The 22,968-nt window shown below is 50.1% G+C and overlaps 1 protein-coding gene across 3 annotated transcripts in view; it reads right to left on the reverse strand.

Annotated features, from left to right (window-relative positions):
- The window catches only part of ZAN (zonadhesin), a 66,557-nt gene that overhangs the window by 7,766 nt on the left and 35,823 nt on the right, over window positions 1–22,968 (reverse strand). For 2 of the 3 annotated variants that reach the window (XM_035280891.3, XM_035280878.3), the window contains exons 27-38: window positions 21,760–21,854; window positions 19,666–19,842; window positions 17,631–17,839; window positions 17,259–17,403; window positions 15,471–15,715; window positions 15,210–15,374; window positions 14,265–14,389; window positions 10,917–11,221; window positions 4,659–4,870; window positions 3,384–3,528; window positions 1,429–1,676; window positions 197–326 (exon numbers count right to left, since the gene is read on the reverse strand). In XM_035280891.3, coding sequence (XP_035136782.3) covers window positions 197–326; window positions 1,429–1,676; window positions 3,384–3,528; window positions 4,659–4,870; window positions 10,917–11,221; window positions 14,265–14,389; window positions 15,210–15,374; window positions 15,471–15,715; window positions 17,259–17,403; window positions 17,631–17,839; window positions 19,666–19,842; window positions 21,760–21,854 — 2,201 coding nt within the window. The remainder of the gene's footprint in view (window positions 1–196; window positions 327–1,428; window positions 1,677–3,383; window positions 3,529–4,658; window positions 4,871–10,916; window positions 11,222–14,264; window positions 14,390–15,209; window positions 15,375–15,470; window positions 15,716–17,258; window positions 17,404–17,630; window positions 17,840–19,665; window positions 19,843–21,759; window positions 21,855–22,968) is intronic. The other variant, XM_035280884.3, reaches the window with a different exon arrangement.

The following is a 22,968-nucleotide window of genomic DNA, read 5'->3' on the forward strand; positions in this document are numbered from 1 at the left end:
CCACAGCACCCAACCAAGGCTCTGCCCTCTGCTCTCCAGCTGGCCTCACTCCACCTCCTCCTGGTCCTCCTCTGGAGCCAGGTGCCCCACATCCGGGCAGAAGTCCTCTCACCAGGATCCGCCTGTCTTAGCCAGGATCTTCCCTACCCCTTCTCAGAAATGGCCCTTCTGCTCTTCTTTTCCCTGTGTCCGCTACCTGCATTTTTCCTTCCACCGAAGCTGACGACCAGCTCAAAGTCGGTGACCAGGTAGAGCCGTTGGCCGTGCAGGGTGACACGCAGGTGCTCATCCGGCCTGTAGGGGACGGCCATCTTCTGGTTGTTGACCTAAAGAGGGAGGACGGGAGCGGCAGGGAGGGCTGAATCTGCCTGACCTGGTACCTTTCCTGCCTGGCCTTTGCTTTTCCCAGTCATGTCCATATGTCTCCGTGAAGACAGGGGAATGAGATAGCCAAGTGGGGGCTTTGCTATTCCACATGGCAGAAGCCTCTGTGAGGTCCTCCCCGTTTCCGGCCAAGTCCTTCCTTGCAAAAAATTGGTGCAGTGAGGCTGGGCACAGTGGCTCACGCCTGTAATCCCAGCACTTTGGGAGGCCGAGATGAGCAGATCACCTGAGGTCAGGAGTTCGAGACCAGCCTGACCAACATGGGGAAACCTGGTTTCTACTAAAAATACAAATATTAACCAGGTGTGGTGGTGCACGCCTGTAATCCCAGTTACTCGAGAGGCTGAGGCAGGAGAATCACTTGAATCTAGGAGGCGGAGGTTGCAGGGAGCTGAGTGGTGCTAGTGCACTCCAGCCTGGGTCAGAGAGTAAGACTCTATTTCAACAAAACAAAATAAAAGCACATTGGTGTAGTGGATGCCACTGACTCTCCAGCCTGGGATTGGCCTTCACACATCGCACGCCCTGTCCTCCTCCACCTCCTCTCTTCCTCTTGTCTCCTGCCAGCCTCTACTGCCTCCCCACATGCAGTGAGCTTGTTGTTGGATTTCTTTTTGGTTTTGAGACCGTTTCTCTTTGTCACCCAGGCTAAAGCTAAAGTGCAATGGCAAGATCTTGGCTCACTGCAGCCTCGAACTCCTGGGCTCAAGCGATCCTCCAGCCTCAGACTGTCCAATAGCTGGGACTACCGGTGTGCGCCCCCATACCCAGCTCATTTTAAATTTTTTGCAGAGATGTAGGGTCTGGCCATGTTGCCCAGGCTGCTTTTGAACTTCTGAGCTCAAGTGATCCTCCCGTCTTAGCCTCCTGAGTGGCTGAGATTACAAGCACGAACCACTGCGTCCTGCTGACTCCAATTTTACAACCCGCCCGCCCCTGCCACCAGCGTCCCAGGGAACAGGGACCCCTGACTTCTCCTCCTGCAGGTGGCCTGCCTGGTCCAGCTGCCTCCCCATACCCACCAGGCCCAGGCCCAGAACTTACCACAAGCTCCAGACCAGCTTGGAACTGCACTTTATAGCCATAGATGGTGGTAATCACCTCGTGCAAAAAGATGGAGCTCCCGGATGGATGTATCTTGTTGCGTCCCTCCACAAGCAGGGGCTCCACCCCCTCAGGCAGCACATCCACAGTCTGGATCAGGATGTAGGTCATGCGGCCCTGGAAGCGGTAGCTGAACCCGTCAAACGTGAGGTAATGGGGGTCCCCGTAGATTGAGCATTGTTCAGACTCTGCCAAGAAGTCAAACAGTGAGAAGGGGCTGGGTGTGGTGGCTCAGGCCTGTAATCCCGGGACTTTGGGAGGCAGAGATGGGTGGATCACCTGAGGTCGGGAGTTAGAGAACAGCCTGGCCAACATGGAGAAATCTCATCTCTACTAAAAAATACAAAAATTAACCAGGTGCGGTGGTGTGTGCCTGTAATTCCAGCTACTTGGGAGGCTGAGACAGGAGAATTGCTTGAAACCGGGAGGCAGAGGTTGCAGTGAGTGCCAAGATCACACCACTACCCTTCAGCCTGGGTGACAGAGTGGGCCTTCATCTCAAAAAAAAAAAAGAGTGAGAAGGGACCCTGCCCAGGTGTAATGGTCCCCAAAGTCACTCCCCCACGGTGACGTCCCCTGTGGCCACCCTCTTAGGCTCCCTGGATCCTTTCTTTTTTCTTATTTTTCTTTTTTTGAGACAGGGTCTCCTTCTGTCACCCAGAATGAAGTACGAGTGGCACAATCACAGCTCACTGCAGCCTCCAACTCCTGGGCTCAAGCAATCCTCCTGCCTCAGCCTCCTGAGTAACTGGAACTTCAGGAGTGCACCACCACCCCTCGCTAATTTTCTTTCTCTTTAGAGATGGGGATCACACTATGTTGCCAGGCTGGTCTTGAACTCCTGGCCTCAAGGAATCCTCCCACCTTGGCCTCCCAAAGTGCTGGGATTACAGGCATAAACCACCGTGCCTGGTGCCTGAGCTTTTTTTTTTTTCCCAATACCTAGTGACACTCAATTAAAGGCCCATTTTTATTTTATTTTTCCAGACAGGGTCTTACTCTTGTCTCCCAGGCTGGAGTGCAGTGGTATAATCATAGCTCACTGCAGCTTCAAACTCCTGAGCTCAGGTAATTCTCCTGCTTCAGTCTCCTGAGTAGCTGAAACTATAGGCACAAGCCACTACACCTGGCTAATTTTTTAATATTTTAAAAATTTTTGTAGAGATAGGCTCTTTCTATGTTGGCCAGGCTGGTATTGAACTCCTGTACTGAGATGAACCTTCCACCTCGCCCTCCCGAGTACTGGGATTACAGTCAGGAACCACCATGCCCAGCCTCCCTGGATTCTTGATCTTCAACTTTCTCCCTCTCCTGGCCTGATTAAAAACCTTAGGGAGGCCAGGCACAGTGGCTCACACCTGTAATCCCAACACTTTGGGAGGCAGGAGGAACATCTGAGATGGGTTCAAGTCCATCCTGGACAACATAGCAAGACCCCATATCTCTACAAAAAAACAGAAAAATTGGCTGGGTGTGGTGGTGCGTGCCTGCAGTTCCAGCTACTTGGGAGGCTGAGATGTGAGGATCACTTGATTCCAGGCATTTGAGGTTACAGCGAGCTATATGATGTGCCAGTGCACTCCAGCATGGACAACAGAGCAAGACCCACCAGTCTCAAAAAACAAACAAGCAGCCAGGCACAGTGGCTCATGCCTGGAATCCCAGCACTTTGGGAGGTCAAGGCCGGAAGGGTCCCAGAGGGGATCAGGACCTGGCACATGGCCACAGAGTTGGCAAAAGGCAGATTGGAGACCAGACCTCCTGATTCAGTCACCTGCCCCAACCCCTTCCTGTGCTCGGGTTCAGGCTAAGCCCCTTCCCGCCCTGCCTCTTCCCCCACCTCTGCCCTGGCCCCAAGTGCTCCCCTCTCCACCCGCCCTGCTTGCTCCCCTTACTGTCTGAGACACAGTTGCTGTTGCTGTTGTCGGAACTGTGCTGGCAGTGGGATCCAGAGGGGCATCGGAAGTCCCTGCACTGAATGGCTCCTCCTGTGCAAACACACTTCTCTGTGCAACCACTGGAGACCCAGCTCTTGTCCGGCTGTAGAAGTCACCAGAAGAGAAAGAGAGTAAGAAAGGGGCCAGGTGTGGTGGCTCACGCCTGCAATCCCAGCACTTTGGGAAGCCAAGATGGATGGATCACCTGAGGTCAGGAGTTCGAAACCAGCCTGGCCAACATGATGAACCCTGTCTCTACTAAAAATAAAAAATTAGCTGAGCGTGGTGGCAGGTGCATGTAATCCCAGCTACTCAGGAGGCTGAGGCAGGAGCACTGCTTGAACCCAGGAGGTGGAGGTTGCAGTGAGCCAAGATCACACCACTGCATTCCAGACTTGGTGACAGAGCGAGACTCTGCCTCAAAAAAAAAAGAGAAAGTGAAGAGAGAAGGGCCGGTTCTCCGTCCTCTTACCCCAGCAGCCTAGTCCATCATCTGAATGGCTTAACTGATGCTGGCCAGAGGCAGCCACAGTGCCAATTGGATATCCAAAAGACACTGTGCGAGGCAAGTGTGGTGGATCATGCCTATAATCCCAGCACTTTGGGAGGCCAAATTGGGCAGATCACTTGAGGTCAGGAGTTCAAGACCAGCCCGGCCGCTGTCTCTACTAAAAATACAAAAATTAGCCAGGCTTGATGGTGCTTGCCTGTCATCTCAGCTACACAGATTGAGGCAGGAGAATCGCTTGAACCTGGGAGGGAGAAGTTGCAGTGAGCAGAGATCATGCCACTTCACTCCAGCCTGGGTGACAGAGGGAGACTCTGCCTCAAAAAAACAAACAAACAAAAAACCACTGTGTTTGGTGTCTTACATACGTTGTGAAAAAGACACTACAAACCCATTTTACAGATGAGGAAACTGAGATAATAGAGGTCATCTGACTCATCAGTGGCACCATTAGGATTCAATCTTAGGTCAGCCTGAAATGAGGCCATGGTCCTTCCACAATACCATGCCATGTGCTGCTTGTTTGGATTCCTCAGACCCACCCAAGCCATGCACCATCAGCTCAGACCTGGCTGGAGATCAATTTGTCACCCACAGCAGCCTTCACACCCCAAGGCCAGCTGTCAAGTCATGGGTGTCCCAGGCTGAGAGAGGTGGGGAAAAGGAGAAAGCAGCACCCTCCAGGTGCGTTGGCTTCAGTCCTCCCATTTCCCATCCCTACTCACAGGGATGGAGCCACCATGGGCATCCTTGCAGCTGCACTGACTTCTGGGGACACACTTGTCCTCATTCAGCACATAGCCGGGCTGACAAATGCACCCCTCGGCACAGGCAGAGGGGACTTTGGTGCCCTCACACCGGCCATCCAGGTCCCAGCAGGAAGGTGAGCAGGAGGGAAGGCAGTTGGTGTAGCGGCTGTAGGCAGGGCATTCCAGAGCTGTGGGTGAAGGAGACAGTGGGTCAGCAGAGAGGGCCAGAGGGGGCCAAGGTGGGCAGGTGCTGGGGTAAGGGTCTGTTCCCATATAAAAACTGATTCAGAAAAGAATTAGAAATGTAGGCACATAGTTATTCCTTTATATAATAATATATAATCTTATAGTTGCTTATAATCATAAAAATATATACTCAATATAACCTTTATTTTACTAATGATTATCGGGTTATGAAGCATGGAACTGAGGTGACATTGTGAACAAAGTGATCCTAAGGCAACATGCTCTAAGCCCTCTGTCACGCCCGCATAAAGGCTGCTGGAGGGCATCTCAGCTGTGCGGCAGTGCCCGCGCTGGGAAAGCCAGCTAGGGAAAGAGATGTCCAAAATGACAGAGACATCTCCTTCCTGGGGAAGTTAGGAGAAAACTCCGCTTCTCCAAGTTCTTGTGGTAGGCCTGACAGCTGTCAGACATCCGGGGGCTTAATTGTCTCTATGTGATGCTGTGCTTCAGTGGTCATGTTCCATGTCTACTCTCACGGCCTGCATCTGTACCGGGTTTCTTTTTCTTAAAAGGTAAGAATTAGTAACAGTAACATAATCTTAGTGAGCAATGATGCATTAGGTTTTCTCCTCACCTCAGCTATTTGAAAGTATTGGGCCCCCTATCTTCAAGACCTGTGATTTACCTGACCCTATCACTGGCCACCATTACCTCACTCTACCTTTCCTGCCCACTGCTTTGTACTCAATAAAATTCAGAGTGTCCAGGCACTCGGGGCCACTGCAGGTCTCTGCGCTTTGGTTGGCAGTGGACCCCCGAGCCCAAATTCTCTTTTCTCTATCTCTGTGTCTTTTATTTCTAGTTTCTTGTCTCCACACCAACAGGGAGGGGCTCACGGAACCCTATAGGGCTGGACCCTCCAGGTAGGGGCTGTAGAAACCAGGCTATGGATGGATGACCAAGAAGGCTTGGGGAGATTTTTTTTTTCTTTTGTTATTCATTCAGCAAACATTTACTGAGTGTGGATTGTGGCCAGGCTTTGGGTAAAGGAACAAGAATGGCTCTCCCAAGTAAGCATGGGGGACAGAGGTCACACAGCAGCTGCAGCATGACCTTGATATGCATGATCAGTGGGTGGGTTCACAGGCAAGAGTATACAAGGTGTGACGGAGGCACAGAGCAGGGAGGTATTAATTCTGTTGGGGGAGTTAAAGAAAGGACCTTAAGCAAAAGTAGTGTGAACAAATGGAAATGCATACCATGCTCATGGATAGGAAGGTTCAGCAACACAGTGATACTATTTCTCCCTTAGTGAATGTACACGTTTAATGTGATCTCAACAAAATATACCACAAGTATTTTTTTTGGTGGGGAGGATGGAGTCTCTCTCTGATGCCCAGGAGTGGTCTCGGCTCACTGCAGCCACCACCTCCCGGATTCCAGTGATTCTCCTGCTTCAGCCTCCTAGGTAGCTGGGATTATAGGCACACGCCAACATGCCTGGCTAATTTTTATATTTTCAATAGTGACAGTATTTCACCATGTTGGCCAGGCCAGTCTCAAACTCCTGACCTCAGGGATCCTCCCACCTTGGCCTCCCAAAGTGCTAGGATTACAGGCAAGAGCCACCGCACCCGGCCACAAAAGTATTTTATACGAGTGTGTGCTTTTAATAGGACAAGATGATTTCAAAGTTGAGCTGAAGACAAGCAAACCAAAAAAGCCAGGAAATCTCTTTAAAAAAAGAGCCGTGAGTAGTGAATGTCCCTACCATAAGTCACACTTATTTTATTTTATTTATACAGAGTTTTGCTCTTGTTACCCAGGCTGGAGTGCAATGGCACGATCTTGGCTCACTGCAACCTACACCTCCTGGGTTCATGCGATTCTCCTGCCTCAGCCTCCTGAGTACCTGGGATTACAGGCATGCGCCACCACGCCCAGATAATTTTTGTATTTTTAGTAGAGATGGGGTTTCACCATGTTGGCCAGGCTGGTCTTGAGCTCCTGACCTCAGGTGATCCGTCCGCCTCAGACTCCCCAAGTGCTGGGATTATAGGTGTGAGCCACTGCGCTGGGCCCAAGGCTCATTTTGACCTCTCAACGATTACAACTTTGTATTACTGCTACGTGCAGATACAGATGGACAGACAGAACAGAGGAGAAAGCTCAGATGTGGATCCAAATATATACAGGAATTTAGTAATGATAAATTGTGGCATCTCATTCCCTGGGCAAAGACAGATTCGTCATTTAATAATGTTGGAATAGCTGGCTAGCCTTCTGGAGAAAAATAGAAACAAGGTTGATTCATACCTCATTTTACATACCAGGATAAATACTCATGCGTCAAAAACCTATACACCAAAAATAACCCACTTAAACATAAAAAAATGAAACCACAAAAGTCCTAAAGCAGGCCAAACATGGTGGCTCATGCCTGTAATCCCAGCTCTTTGGGAGGCTGAGGAGGTCTGATCACTTGAGGCCAGGAGTTTGAGACCAGCCTGGCAAACATGGTAAAACCCCATCGCTATTAAAAACACAAAAAAATTAGCCAGGGGTGGTGGTGCGTGCCTGTAATCCTAGCTACTCAGGAGGCTAAGGCAGGAGAATTGCTTGAACCCGGGAGGTTGCAGCAAGCTGAGATTGAGCCACTGGGGTCTGGAGCCACCGAGTGAGACTCTGTCTCAAACAAACAAACAAAATTTCTAGAGCAAAGAATCAGCAAACTTTTTTGTAGCTTCTTTGGGGCAAGCATTTATAGCTATTGCTCAAGATGGAGAAGACACAGAACAAGATTAACATATTTGACTCCATAACATTTTTTTTTCCTGCATGACAAAAAAAAAAAAAGTCAAAAGAAACAAAAAGGACTGGAAAAATTTGTGTAACTTGGAGCACTAATAAAGGTCTATTTTCCATAATAGATAAAGGACTTTCATTAAATAGTTCCATAAAGACCAACGACTCAGTGGAAAAATGGCAACCAAATAGAAGCAGATAGTTTACAGAAAGGGAAATTCAAAGCATTCTTAAGCATATGGAAAAATGTCCAACTTCATTCATAATAATAACTCAAATTAAGACATTATTTTTCATGACCGGGCGAGGTGGCTCACGCTTGTAATCCCAGCACTTTGGGAGGGTTGAGGCAGGTGGATCACCTGAGGTCAGGAGTTCAACACCAGCCTAGCCAATATGGTAAAACCCTGTCTCTACCGAAAATATAAAAATTAGCCAGGCGTGGCGGCACATGCCTGTAATCCCAGCTACTCAGAGACTGAGGCAGGACAACCACTGGAACCTGGGAGGCAGAGGTTACAATGAGCAAAGATCATGCCACTGCACTCCAGCCTGGATGACAGAGTAAGACTCTATCTCAAAAAAAAAAAAAAAGACTTGTTTTTCACTTCTCAGATTGGCAAACTCAAAAAGCACAAAGCATACAGCTTTCTTGTCTTTTGTTTTTTAATTTTATTTTTTGTAGAGATGCAGGGGTCTCTGTATTGCCCAAGTTGGTCTCAAACTCCTGGCCTCAAGCTTCTTGGCCTCTCAAAGTACTTGGATTATGTTGTGAGTCATTGCACCCAGCCAAGAATATAAATTTGAATTTGTTTGTATATGCATAAATAAATGGTCTTGGAGAAAAATACTGAGCTGTGAAGCAGGCCCATGGGTGAGGGTGGGAGGGAGACCATACACTGGTTATCTTTGTTTTTAGGGGGAGATTTCTTTTTTTCTGAGATAGGGTGTCACTCTGTCACCCAGACTTGAGTGCAGTGGTGTAATCATGGTTCACTGAAGCCTTGACCTCACGGGCTCAAGTGATCCTCCCACCTCAGCCCTCCCAGTAGCCGGGACCACAGGCATGAACCACTATACTTGGCTAGTTTGGTAATTTTTTGTAGCAATGGGGTACCACTATGTTACCCAGGCTGGTCTCAAACTCTTGGGTTCAAGCAATCCGCCCACCTACCTCAGTCTCCCAAATTTCTGGAATTATAGGCATGAGCCACCGCACCCCACCAACTGAGTGTTTTTTAATACTTTAAAAGTATTTAAAAATTTTTAATCCTTTATAATTTTTGAATCCTGCGAATGAGTTACATATTAAAAAATCTCTACAAAATTCCTGTTTTAATTGTAAAAGGATCTGGAATTATATAGTAGTGATAGTTGCACAACTTTATGAAGATACTAAAAGACACTTGATTTATTTATTTTTTGGGATGGAGTTTCACTCTTGTTGCCCAGGCTGGAGTGCAATGTTGTGACCTCCGCTCACTCTCCGCCTCCCAGGTCCAAGTGATTCTCCTACCTCAGCCTCCCGAGTAGTTGCAACTACAGGCGCCCTCCATCATTCCCAGCTCATTTTTTGTATTTTTAGTAGAGATGAGGTTTCACCATGCTGGCCAGGGTAGTTTCCAACACCCATCTCAGCCTCCCAAAGTGGTGGGATTACAGGCATGAGCCACCGCACCCAGCTAAAAGACACTTCTAAAAGAGTGAATAGTATGCTATGGGAATAATCTCAGTAATTTTTTTTTTTTTTTTTTTTTGAGATGGAGTTTCGCTCTTGTTACCCAGGCTGGAGTGCAAATGGTGCGATCTCGGTTCACGGCAACCTCCGCCTCCTGGGTTCAGGCAATTCTCCTGCTTCAGCCTCCTAATTTTTTTTTTTTTTTTTAAGTAAAATGCTACAGAAGTTTGCCCAGTTGTCTGCCAGGAGGAAAGAAGAAAGCTTTCTGGCCACCCCGGCTAACATGGTGAAACCCCATCTCCATAAAAAACACAAAAATTGCCCGGGTGTGGTGGCCGATGCCTGTAGTTCTAGCTACTTGGGAGGCTGAGGCACGAGAATGGCTTGAACCCAGGAGGCGGAGGTTGCAGTGCCGAGATCTTGCCATGGCACTCCAGCCTGGTGACAGAGGGAGATTCCATCTCAAAAGCCAGGTGAGGTGGCTTATGCCTGGAGTCCCAGCACTTTGGAGGGCCAAGGCTCATTGCAACCTCCACCTGCCAGGTTCAAGCCATTCTCATGCCTCAGTCTCCCAAGTAGCCGGGACTATAGGCATGGGCCACCACACCCGGATAATTTTATGGGTTTTTTGTTTTTTTTTGAGACAGAGTCTTGCTCTGTCGCCAGGCACCAGGCTGGAGTGCAGTGGCGGAATCTTGGCTCACTGCAACCTCCACCTCCTGGATTCAAGCAATTCTCCTGCCTCAGCCTCCCAAGTAGCTGGGACTACAGGCATGCGCCACCATGCCCACCTAATTTTTATATTTTAGTAGAGATGGAGTTTCACCATGTTGGCCTGGGTAGTCTTGATCTCTTGACCTCATGATCTGCCCACCTTGGCCTCCCAAAGTGCTGGGATTACAGGCATGAGCTACCTTGCCCAACCTAATTTTGTGGGGTTTTTTTTTTTTTTTGAGATGGAGTCTTGCTCTGTCACCAGGCTGGAGTGCAGTGGCGCAATCTCGGCTCACTGCAACATCTGCCTCTTGGGTTCAAGTGATTCTTCCACCTCAGCCTCCTGAGTAGCTGGGACCACAGGCACGTGCCACCATGGACGGCTAACTTTTTTTTTGTTTTTGAGACAAAGTTTCGCTGTTGTTATCCAGACTGGAGTGCAATGGCACGATCTCGGCTCACCACAACCTCCGCCTTATGGGTTCAAGCAATTCTCCTGCCTCAGCTTCCTGAGTAGCTGGGACTACAGGCGCACACTACCATGCCCAGATAATTTTTTTGTATTTTTCGTAGAGACGGGGTTTCACCGTGTTGGCCAGGATGGTCTCGATTTCTTGACCTCGTGATCCGCCCACCTCGGCCTCCCAAAGTGCTGGGATTACAAGTGTGAGCCACCACATCGGGCTAAAAAATTTACATCAATTAATAAATAATAAATTAAAAAATAGTCCTCGTCAGAGTCAGTGAGGGCTGAATCAGGACAAACGGGAAGGAGGGTGAGAGTTCTCAGGGAAGCAGAGAGGGAAACAGGGTTTGGGAGTGGTTTGGGGGTGACAGCAGGGCACACTCACGGCAGAAGCTGCTGTTTCTCCAGAGTGGGGGCTTGAGCCCCTGGCTCTGGCAGGCGGCCCCGAAGGCTTGCAGAGTGTTGCAGAGGGCGTGGTGGAGACCTCCGAACTCACAGAGGGTGTTCATACAGCCCACCAGGAAGGGTGTGAGATCTATGTGGGAGGCGCACCGTGCCCATGTGGGAGCCCGCAGCACTGCCTCACACTTTTCCCAAGCCCTGAGGAGGTCGGCCTCCCCGCAGTTTCCACTTGGGTTCTCCTGCTGTTCTGCTGGGATCTGCTGCTCATCCACCAGGAGTTTCTGACAACTGGGAAGGAAAAAGAAAGGAATCAACCTAGGGACAGCTGTCCCCCTGCTATGACACGAATTTTTTTTTTTTTTTTGAGAGGGAGTCTTGCTCTGTCACCCAGGCTAACTGGAGTGCAATGGTGTGATCTCGGCTCACTGCAACCTCCACCTCCCCTCCCAGGTTCAAGCTATTCTGCCTCAGCCTTCTGAGTAGCTGAGACTACAGGAGCCCACCACCATGGCTGGCCAATGTTTTTGGTTTTGGTTTTTCTTGGAGACAGAAACTCACTCTGTGGCCCAGGCTGGAGTACAGTGGTGCAATCTTGGCTCACTTCAACTTCTACATCTCAGGTTAAGGTGATTGTCATGCCTCAGCCTCCCGAGTAGCTGGGATTACAGGCACCCACCACCAAGCCAGGCTAATTTTTGTACTTTTAATAGAGATGGGGTTTCACCATGTTGGCCAGGCTGGTCTTGAACTCCTGACCTCAAGTGATCCACCCGCCTTAGCCTCCCTAAGGGCTGAGATTACAGGCCTGAGCTGCCACGCCTGGCCCTATGATAATGATCTGGTGCGCCCAAATGACCCAGAGAGAGCTCTCAGGGACTCCTCACCCTCCTAATCCCTCTGGTGTTCACAGGGAAGCTGGTCTGAGCTTTGGCCAACCCTCCATCGGCCTTGTCTCCTTCCAGGTTCCTTTTTCTTTTTTCCTTCCTGCTCTGCTGCCCAGGCTGGAGTGCAGCGGCATGATCAAGGCTCACTGCAGTTTCAATCTCCCAGGCCCAGGGGATCCTCCTGCATCAGCCTCATGAGTAGCTAGGACTAACCACACCTGGTTATTTTTCTTTTCTTTTCTTCTTTTCTGTAGAGATGGGGTCTTACTATGTTGCCGAGGCTAGTCTCAAACTCTTAGGCTCAAGCAATCCTATCACATCAAAGTGTCAGAAGTACAGGCGTGAACCTCTGCACCCAGCCATTTTTAAACTTTTTTTCTTGAGGCAGAGTGTCTCTCTGCTGCCCAGGCTGGAGTGCAATGGTGAGATCTCAGCTCAATGAAACCTTTGCCTCCTGGGTTCAAACAAGTCTGCTGCCTCAGCCTCCTGAGTAGCTGGGATTACAGGCGCCTGCCACCATACCAGGCTAATTTTTGGATTTTTAGTAGAGATGGGTTTCACCTTGTTGGTCAGGCTGGTCTTAAACTCCTGACCTTGTGATCTGCCTGCCTTGGCCTCCCAAAGTGAGGTGCGTGGGACACGGCACCTGACCTGTTTGTAAACTTTTTAAGACAGAGTCTTGCTCTGTCATCCAGGCCGCAGTGCAGTGATGCAGTCAGCTCATTGCAGCCTTCAAATCTTGGACTCAAGCAATCTTCCTCCCAAAGCCTCCTGAATAGCTGAGACTACAGGCATGTGCCACCTTGCCTGGCTAATTTTTGTTTCTAATTTTTTTTTGTAGAGATGGGGGTCTTGCTATGTTGTCTAGGCTAGTCTCAAACTCCTGGCCTCACGTGGTCCTTCAGTCTTGGCCTCCCAAAGGGCAGTCTTGGCCTGCCTCTCCTCCAAGGTTTCTAAGTAAGGAAAGGAAGACTTTTTTTTTTTTTTTTTGAGACAGAGTTTCGCTCTTGTTACCCAGGCTGGAGTGCAATGGCGCAATCTCAGCTCACCATAACCTCCGCCTCCTGGGTTCAGGTGATTCTCCTGCCTCAGCCTCCTGAGTAGCTGGGATTACAGGCATGCGCCACCATGCCTAGCTAATTTTTTTGTATTTTTAGTAGAGACAGGGTGACCAGGATGGTCGCGATCTCTTGACCTCGTGATCCACCCGCCTCGGCCTCCCAAAGTGCTGGGATTACAGGTGTGAGCCACCGGAAAGGCCTGGAAAGGAAGACTTTCATATTTCTCTAACTGGGTTCTAGCAGCCTTGAGATGGATCAATTACACACATCACCCCAAAATGTCCAGAAGCCATCACCCTCAAATCAGACACACAAAGCAACATTCTGGCCTGTAATCCCAGCACTTTGGGAGGCCATTGCGGGTGGATCACTTGAGGTCAAGGAATTCAAGACCAGCCTGGCTAATGTGGTAAAACTCCATCTCTACTAAAAATAAAAAAAATTAGCCAGATGTGATGGCTCGTGCCTGTAGTCCCAGCTACTCGGGAGGCTGAGGCAGGAGAGTCGCTTGAACCCAAGAGGCAGATCTTGCAGGCTGAGATCATGCCATTGCACTGTAGCCTGGGTGGCAGAGCAAGACTCTGTCTCAAAACACACAAACAAAAAAAATTGAAGACGAAGAAAAAATAAACATTCTGGTCTTCCCTACAGTCTAGCTCCCCATATCATGTTGTTATGAAAGGCTAGAGGGGTGACCAGGCAAGGTGGCTCTAACCTGTAATCCTAGCACTTTGGGAGGCTGAGGTGGGCAGATCACTTGAGCTCAGGAGTTTCAGACCAGCCTGGACATGGTGAAACCCCTTCTCTACCTAATATATACAAATTAGCTGATCCCAGCATGGGGCATAGTGGCATGCACCTGTAATTCCAGCTACTCGGGAATTAGAGGCACAAGAATTGCTTGAACCCAGGAAGTAGAGGTTATAGTGAGCCAAGATTGTGGCACTGCACTCCAGCCTGGCTTATAGAGCAAGACTCCATCTCAAAAAAAAAAAAAAGAAAAGAAAATGAAAAAGAAAAGCTAGAAGGGTTGGCTCATGTCTATAATCCCAGTACTTTGGGAAGCTGAGGCGGGCACATTGCCTTAGGTCAGGAGTTTGAGACCAGCCTGGCCAACACTGTGAAACCCCGTCTCTACTATGAAACACAAAAATCAGCCAGGCATTGTGGCAGGTGCCTGCAATCCCAGCTACTCAGGAGGCTGAGATAGGAGAATCGCTTGATAGAGGAGGCAGAGGTTGCAGTGAGCCAAGATCACGCCACTGCACTCCAGCCTGAGTGAGAGAGTGAAACCATCTCAATGAAAGAAAGAAGGGGGAGGGAGGAAGGGAAGGGAGAGGAAGGGATGGAAAAGAGAAAAGCTAGAGGGTCTCAGGGGACCACTACCTTGGGTCAATGTCCTTATCTTTCCAACTGTTCACGAATTCGGTGTCACTCTGGGCTAGCTCGTCACTGGGCATCATTAGTTCATCCTCCTCCTCATCGTTGAAGTTCCCACACACGCCGCAGACCTGGGTGGGCAGAGTGGTTTTTCGGTGCTGGGGAAGCATGAGAGCTGTTTTTCTTTCTTTCTTTTCCTTTCTTTTCTTTTCTTTTGAGATGGAGTTTTGCTCGTCGCCCAGGCTGGAGTGCAGTGGCGTGATCTTGGCTCACTGCAACCTCTGCCTCCTCTATCAAGCGATTCTCCTATCTCAGCCTCCTGAGTAGCTGGGATTGCAGGCACCTGCCACAATGCCTGGCTGATTTTTGTATTTCATAGTAGAGACGGGGTTTCACAGTGTTGGCCAGGCTGGTCTCAAACTCCTGACCTAAGGCAATGTGCCCGCCTTGGCTTCCCAAAGTGCTGGGATTATAGACATGAGCCAACCCTTCTAGCTTTTCTTTTTCATTTTCTTTTTTTTTTTGGCTCACTTCAACGTCCACCTCTGGGGTTCAGCGATTCTCCTGCCTCAGCATCCCGAGTAGCTGGGATTGCAAGCGCGCACCACCATGCCTGGTTAAAGTTTTTAAATTATTATTTTTAGTAGAGACAGTGTTTCACCATGTTGGCCAGGCTGGTCTTGAACTCCTGACTTCCGATGATCCACCTGCCTCAGCCTCCCAAAGTGCTGAGATTACAGGCATGAGCCACCACACCCAGCTGAGAGTGGTTTTTCCTGGGAACATCCTTGTCCATCCTACACAGAAAGGTACACTCCTCTGCTGCCCTGCTCCATCCTGAGGAGTGGCCTCTTTGGGCAGGCAGGATGTGAACACTGCCTCCCACCCCTGCCACCCACCAGTCTTCCTGGTGCTGCCTACCCTGTGAACAGAGCCAGACGTTTTCCTCACCTTTCCATAGTAGGTTGTGGGGATTTCAATCTCTAAGAGATGATTCCCATCAAACTTGACCTGCACACCAATCTTGAAGTTAACAATCGTGTAGATGCTGCTGGACTTGATGCTGACCCCGGGGATCTGGGAGATCACGGGGAGGGTGACCTGTTTGCTGTTGATCTAAACAGAAGGGCAGTGACAGTGAGGAGGAGGAGGAGGGACTGGAGTCCCCTGCCCAGCACTCCCTCCCAACCCCGGTCACCACACCCTGCTAACCAGCACATGGTGGCCCTTCTTCAGGGTGACCTGGGCATCGTAGATGTCAATGTAGACTTCGTGAAGGCGAAAAGCCTCAGTCCCACCTTCCTTCTCATGCTTTGCGCTGATCTTGAAGAAGGGCAAGTCCATGGCGGGGTGGCACACTTTCACCAGGATGTGAGTGCAGGCGTCGGGGATAGAATGGTTACTGCCATCAAAGCTCATATAGTGGGACTCCCCTGGGAGCTGACACACTCCCATACCTGGGAGGACAGAGAGACAGCCGGGCTATGGCGCTCCCTCTGGCAGGTACAGGGTCCCTGGGAAACTACTCCTGGGTTCCCCTGCCTTCCAGAAAAGTGTCAAGACCCCAGGTCTGGCCATGCCCAGTGGCTAACGCCTGTAATCCCAGCACTTTGGGAGGCCCAGGAGGGCTGGTCTGAGATCAGCCTGACCAACATGGTGAAACCTCATCTCTACTCTAAAAATGCAGAAAAATTAGGGTGTGGTGAAGTGCACCTGTAAACCCAGCTACTTGGGAGGCTGAGGCAGGAGAATCACTTGAACCAGGGAGATGGAGGTTGCAGTGAGCCGAGATTGTGCCACTGAATCCAGCCTGAGCACCAGAGACTCAAAAAAAAAAAACCCTGGGACCAAGGCTGAGAGGCATGAGGTTTATTGGTGGAGGGAAGCATGATTCTTCAGAGGAAGGGTTATCTTTTTCTTTTTTGAGACACTGTCTCTGTCACCCGGGGTGGAATGCAGTGGCATGATCATAGCTCACTGTAGCCTCAAACTCCTGGGCTCAAGCGATCTTCCTACCTCAGCCTCCAGAGTAGCTGGGACTACAGGCATGAAGTATCCTATTCAACTAATTATTTATTTATGCATTTTTACTTCTTTTTTTAAATATATTTTTTCCCACCTCTTCCAGGAAATCAACTAATTTTTTAAAAAACTTTTTTTTAAGAGACAGGGTCTTCTTCTGTTACCCAGGCTGGAGTGTAGTGGCAAGATCATAGTGCACTGCCAACTCTAATTCCTGAGCTCAAGAGATCCTCCTACCTCAGCCTCCCAAGGAGCTGAGACTACAGGTGTGATGTCTTTAATTTTAATTTTTTATGTTTTATTTTTTGTAGAGATGGGGTCTTGCTATGTTGCCCAGGTTGGTCTTGAACTCTTGGCCTCAAGTGATCCCACTTCAGCTTCCCAAAGCACTGGGATTAAAGGCGTGAGCACCATGCCCAGCCTCCAGGGAAGAATTTATTTATTTATTTATTTATTTAGAGATGGAATTTTGTCACCCAGGCTGGAGTTCAATGGTGCGATCTCCACTCACTACAACCTCCGCCTCCTGGTTTCAAGGATCCTTCTGCCTCAGCCTCTCGAGTAGCTGGGATTACAGGCACCCGCCATGGTGCTTGGCTAATTTTTGCACTTTTAGTAGAGACAGGGTTTAGCCATGTTGGCCATGTTGACTAGGCTGGTCTCAAACTCCCAGTCTCAATTGATCCACCTGGCTTGTTCTTCCAAAGTGCTGAGATCACAAGTGTGAGCCACCGTGTCTGGCCCCAGAAAGGATTTATAAAACACCGTCTAAGTTGGTGGCTGCTACAGAGGAAGGTTGGGTGAGCGCTGAGGCCCCCTCAGCAGTTGGAGGTCACCTTTCCCACCTGAAGCTCTTTATGACAGCAGTTACGAGCCAAAAGCTGAATCCGAGTGCTACAGGCAGCAGGGAGTCTGTTGGCGAGCTGGGAGAGCTGGCCTCAGGGCTGCGGGGTCCCCCCATCACCGTGGTCCTCTTACCTGAGGCCCGACAACGGAGCAGCCCAACCAGGGCCCAGCATATGTGGTTGGGTTTGCAGGTGCTTTGGACGCAGGTGATGTTGTTGTCGACGGAGCAGGTGCAGAGCCTGGTGCAGGTGTGGTCTGTGTACCAGCGCTCCCCGACCTGTGGGCCACAGGGATTGACAGAGCCAACAGAAACTTGGAATCGGGAGATGGGCTGATGTCCCGGTCGAAGCTGGCTGCAGCATCTGGCCGTCCTCCTTGCCCCCAAGCATTGGGCAACCCTGCCCCTCCCAGGTTCTGAGCCTTCCTCCTGCCACTCCTGAGCTTGTCCTGACCCTAAACGTGTAGACCTGGAAAGGGCAGGGCCCCTGCTAGCTGTCCTCTCACCGGGTGGTAGGAGCCTGCTGGGTCGGTGCAGCCACACTGGCCGAGGGGCACGCATGAGGTTCTGCTCAAGATGTGGCCTTTCTGACATTCACAGCCCTCAGCACAGGGCAGTGCTTTGGGGCAGTCCCTCGGGGTGTTTATGCTGCTGCAGGTGGCTGGGCAGGGGCTGGCACAGGGGCTGTAGCTGCTGCCAGGTGGGCATCTCATAGCTAAGGAAAATAGGAAGAGTGGGGGGGGCATCTTCAGCTCCCAAACCTTAGGGCATCAAAAGCTCCTAGTAGTGGCCAGGCACGTGGCTCACACCTATAATCCCAGCACTTTGGGAGGTCAGGGCAGGCAGATCACCTGAGGTCAGGAGTTTAGACCAGGCTGGCCAACATGGTGAAAATAACATCTCTACTAAAAATACAAAACTTAGCTGGGTGTGGTGGGCATGCCTGTCGTCCCAGCTACTCAGGTGGCTGAGGCATGAATCACTTGAACCTGGGAGGCAGAAGTTACAGCGAGGCAAGTGAGGTCAGACCACTCCACTCCAGCCTTGGGGACAGCGAGACTCTCACAAATAAACAAACAAAAACAGACATAAAATTTACCATTTTAACCATTTTCATTTATTTATTCTTTTTTTTTTTTTAATTTTTTGAGATGGAGTCTCGTTCTTATTGCCCAGGCTGGAGTGCAATGGCGCGATCTTGGCTCACCGCAACCTCCACCTCCCGGGTTCAAGTGATTCTCCTGCCTCAGCCTTCTGAGTAGCTAGCTGGGACTACAGGCATGCACCACCATGCCCAGCTAATTTTGTATTTTTTTTTTAGTAGAGAGGGGATTTCTCCATGTTGGTCAGGCTTGTTTTGAATACCTGACCTTAGGTGATCCACCTGCCTCAGCCTCCCAAAGTGCTGGGATGAACAAGGGTGAGCCACTGCCCCCGGCCAACCATTTTTAAGTGTACACTTCAACAGCACTAAGTACGTTCACATTCTGGGCGGCCATTACCATCATCCATTCACAACTTTCGGTTTTGTTTTGTTTTTCGCTCTCGTCACCCAGGCTGGAGTGCACTGATCTGACCTCGCCTCACTGCAACCTCTGCCTCCTGTTCAAGCAATTTCTCTGCCTCAGTCTCCTGATTAACTGGGATAACAGGCACCCGCCATCATGCCCAGCTAATTTTTTGTATTTTTAGTAGAGACGGGGTTTCACCATGTTAGCCAGGATGATCTCCAACTCCTGACCTCAAGTGATCCGCCCACCTTGACCTCCCAAAGTGCTAGGATTATAGGCATGAACCACTGCGCCTGGCCAAATGCCTTAATTTTTTTGTAGAGCTGGGGATGTTGCTGTGTTTCTCAGGCTGGTCTTGAACTCCTTGACTCAAGTGATCCTCCTGCCTCAGCCTCCCAAATTTGCCACAACTTTGAAGAAAAAAAAGGAGTGCCTGGTTAAAAAAGGAAAGGAACAAGGCCAGCCCAGGTAAAAGCAGGAGACATTAACCAAATACAGGCAGAACTTTGGGGAAGGTGAGAATGCGATGGAGGGCCCTGGGAGATCCGTAGAAGATGGAGTTGGGCTTGCAGAGAGGCTGTAATGGAGGATGGAGGAAGCAAAATGTGTCCACCAAGAGCCAGGCTGTGCAGAGAAGGGCAGAGGTGCAGAATTTAGAGGAAGAAGCCAGGCGCAGTGGCTCACGCCTGTAATCCCAGCACCTTGGGAGGCCAAGGTGGCGGATCACGAGGTCAGGAGTTTGAGACCAGCCTGACCAACATAGTGAAACCCTGTGTTCGCTAAAAACAAAAATTAGCCAGGTGTGGTGGGGGATGCCTGTAATCCCAGCTACTCGGGAGGCTGAGGTGGGAGAATCGCTTAAACACAGGAGGTGGAGGTTGCAGTGAGCCGAGATTATGCCACTGCACTCTAGCCTGGGCAACAGAAAGAGACTCCGTCTCAAAAAGAAAAAGAATTTAGAAGAAGAAAGGGAGGGCAGGGTTCTGGAGGGTTCCTGTGGGCTGTGGGAATAGGTGGCCAGCTCACTCACGGCAGAAGGTTCTGTTCCGCCAGGCAGGGGCCTGGCCAGCCTGGGCACACAGGGACGCGTAGGCCTGCAGGGAGTGGCACAGGGCCGTGATGTCACCCTTGGTCCCACACTGGCCTTGCACACAACTGGCGAAGATGGACTGAGGGGGCACCACCTGATGACACTGAGAGAAGGGTCCTGCAGGAAAAGAGAAGGCAGGTGAGCCAGGGGAGGGCCAGGCAGGAGCAGGGCCACGTGGCTTCCCTGGGGCTGACTGGACATCCACTTCAATCAAAACCTGGATTTTCCCACCAGGCACAGTGGCTCACACCCATAATGCCAGCACTTTGGGAGGCCAAGGTGGGCAGATCACTTGAGGTCAGGAGGTCGAGACTCACCGGACCAACATATCGAAACCCAATCTCTACTAAAAATACAAAAATTAGGGGGGCATGGTGGCGCGCGCCTGTAGTCTAGGCTACTCGGGAGGTTGAGACAGGAGAAGTTCTTGAATCTGGGAGGCAAAGGTGGCAACGAGCTGAGATTGTGCCACTGCGCTCCAGCCTGGGCAACAGAGCGAGACTCCGTCTCAAAACAAACAAACAAACAAAATCCCGGCTTTTCCAGCCTAGGCAAAATCCCAGACAGTGAAACTCTGTCTCTACAAAAACTATGAAAATTAGCCAAATATGGTGGCTCACACCTGTAGCCCCCTACTCAGGAGGCTGAGGTAGTAGAATGAGCTATCATTGTGCCACTGCACTCCAAGCTAGGTGACAGACTAAGACCCTGTCCAAATAAAAACAAAACAAACAAACAAAACCAGACTTGTGTGGTGGCTCCCGCCTGTAACCTCAGCACTTTAGGAGGGCAAAGCAGGAGAATCACTTGAGCCCAGGAGTTCAAGACCAGCCTGGGCAGCATAGTATGTCCCCATCTGTACAAAATATTAAAAACTTAGTTCACTTCATGCACTTTGAAGAAAAAAAAAAAAAGAAAAAAAATGAGGCCAGGCACAGTGGCTCACACCTGTAATCCCTTGGGAGGCCGAGGCAGGCAGATCATTTGAGGTCAGGTGTTCAAGACCAGCCTGGCCAACATGGTGAAACCCTGCCTCTACTAAAAATACAAAAATTAGCTGGGTGTGGTGGCACAGGCCTGTAATCCCAGCTACTCGGGAACCTGAGGTGGGAGAATAGCTTAAACCCAAGAGGCAGAGGTTGCAGTGAGCCAAGATCGCGCCATTGCACTCCAGTCTGGGTAACAGCTAGACTCTTGTCTCAGTAAACGTTAGCTGGGCATGGTGGTGCACGCCTGCGTTCCCAGCTACTCCAAAGGCCGAGGCAGGAGGACTACTTGACCCAGGAGTTCAAGCCTGCAGTGAGCTGTGATCATACCATTACATTCCAGCCTGGGCGACAGAGTGAGACCTTGTCTCTAAAAAAAAACAAGAAAAAAAACTAGCCAGGAGTGGTGGCTCATCATGCCTGTCATCCCAACTACTCGGGAGGCTGAGGTGGGAGGGTACCTTGAGGTCCATAGTTTCAGATCAGCCTGGGCTACATAGTGAGACTCCTCCATCTCTATTAAAACATTTTAAATATATTTAAAAAAAAAAAGGCAGAGTGTGGTGACTCATATCTATAATCCCAGCACTTTGGGAGGCCAAGGTGGAAGGTCAGGAGTTCAAGACCAGCCTGGCCAATATGCTGAAACCCCATCTCTACTAAAAATATAAAAATTAGCCAGGCATGGTGGTACACACCTGTAGTCCCAGCTACTCAGGAGGCTGAGGCAGGAGAATGGCTTGAACTCGGGAGGGTGAGATTGCAGTGAGCCAAGATTGCGCCACTGCACTCCAGCCTGGGTGACAGAGCAAGACTCCATGTTAAAAAAAAAAAAAAAATCCCAGATTTATCTACTGCCTGAGACACAAAGACAGACCCGTCAGTCATAGGTCCCAGGAAGGAGACTGCTGGTTGGCCCTGTGTTCCCATTTGCCTTCCTTGTGCCTTTCTATCTGTTTCTGGTCTCGTTTCTCCCTCCCTGACCAGACTCCCTCCCTGGCCTCCTGTCTTTCAGGGAAGAAAAAGGGCCAACAGGAACATGTCTTACCCTGAGGGTTTATTAAGATCACACAGTTCTTGCTCCAGGCATCTGCCATGCCATTCTCCTGGCAGCTAGAGGGCTTGCCACCCACAGGGAAACAGCTGAATGAGGAGAGGATACAAACTGAGGGCTACAGGCTGGGCACAGTGGCTCATGCTTGTAATCCCAGCACTTCAGGAGGCCAAGGCAGGAGAACTGCTTGAGACCAGGAGTTCAAGACCAGCCTGGGCAACATAGTGCGATCCCATCGCTATACAAAACTTTTTTTTAATTGTACTTTAAGTTCTGAGGTACATGTGCAGAACATGCCAGTTTGTTACATAGATACACACGTGCCATGGTGGTTGGCTGCATCCATCACCCCATCATCTACATTAGGTATTTCACCTAATGCTGTCCCTCCCCTATCCCCCGACCGCTGATCCCATCTCTACACAAATTTTTTTTTCAAGGCAGCGCTGAAGGAATCTACACAAAATTTTTAAAAATTAGCCAAACTACAGCTGGGCGTGGTGGCTCATGCCTGTAATCCCAGCACTTTGGGAGGCCAAGGTGGGTGAATCATAAGGTCACAAGTTTAAGACCAGCCTGACCAACATGGTGAAACCCTTATCTCTACTAAAAATTCAAAAATTAGCTGGGCATGGTGGCACATGCCTATAATTCCAGCTATTCAGGAGAATGAGGCAGGAGAATCGCTTGAACCCAGGAGGCAGAGGTTGTGGTGAGCCAAGATCTTACCACTGCACTCCAGCCTGGGCAACAGAGCAAGACTCTGTCTCAAAGAAAAAAAAAATTAGCCAGGCGTGGTGGCATGTGCCTGTAGTCCCAGCTACTTGGGAGGCTGTGGTGGGAGGATGGCTTGAGCCCAGCAGTTGGAGCCTCCAGTGAGCTATGACTGCACCACTGCCCTCTAGCCTGGGCGACAGAGCAAGACTCTGTCTCAAACAAAAGACTGAGGGCCTGAGGAACTGTCTCCCAAACCAAAACAAACATGGACAGGGGCTAGGCACAGTGGCTCTCACCTGTAATCCCAGCATTTTGGGAGGCCAAGGTGGGCAGATCACCTGAGGTCAGGAGTTTGAGACCAGCCTGGCCAATACGGTGAATCCCCATCTCTACTAAAAATACAAAAATTAGCTAGGCGTGGTGGCAGGCGCCCGTAATCCCAGCTACTCAGGAGGCTGAGGCGGGAGAATCACTTGAATCTGGTCA

Source organism: Callithrix jacchus, chromosome 2 (genome assembly GCF_049354715.1).
Source record: "Callithrix jacchus isolate 240 chromosome 2, calJac240_pri, whole genome shotgun sequence".
NCBI lineage: Eukaryota > Metazoa > Chordata > Mammalia > Primates > Cebidae > Callithrix > Callithrix jacchus.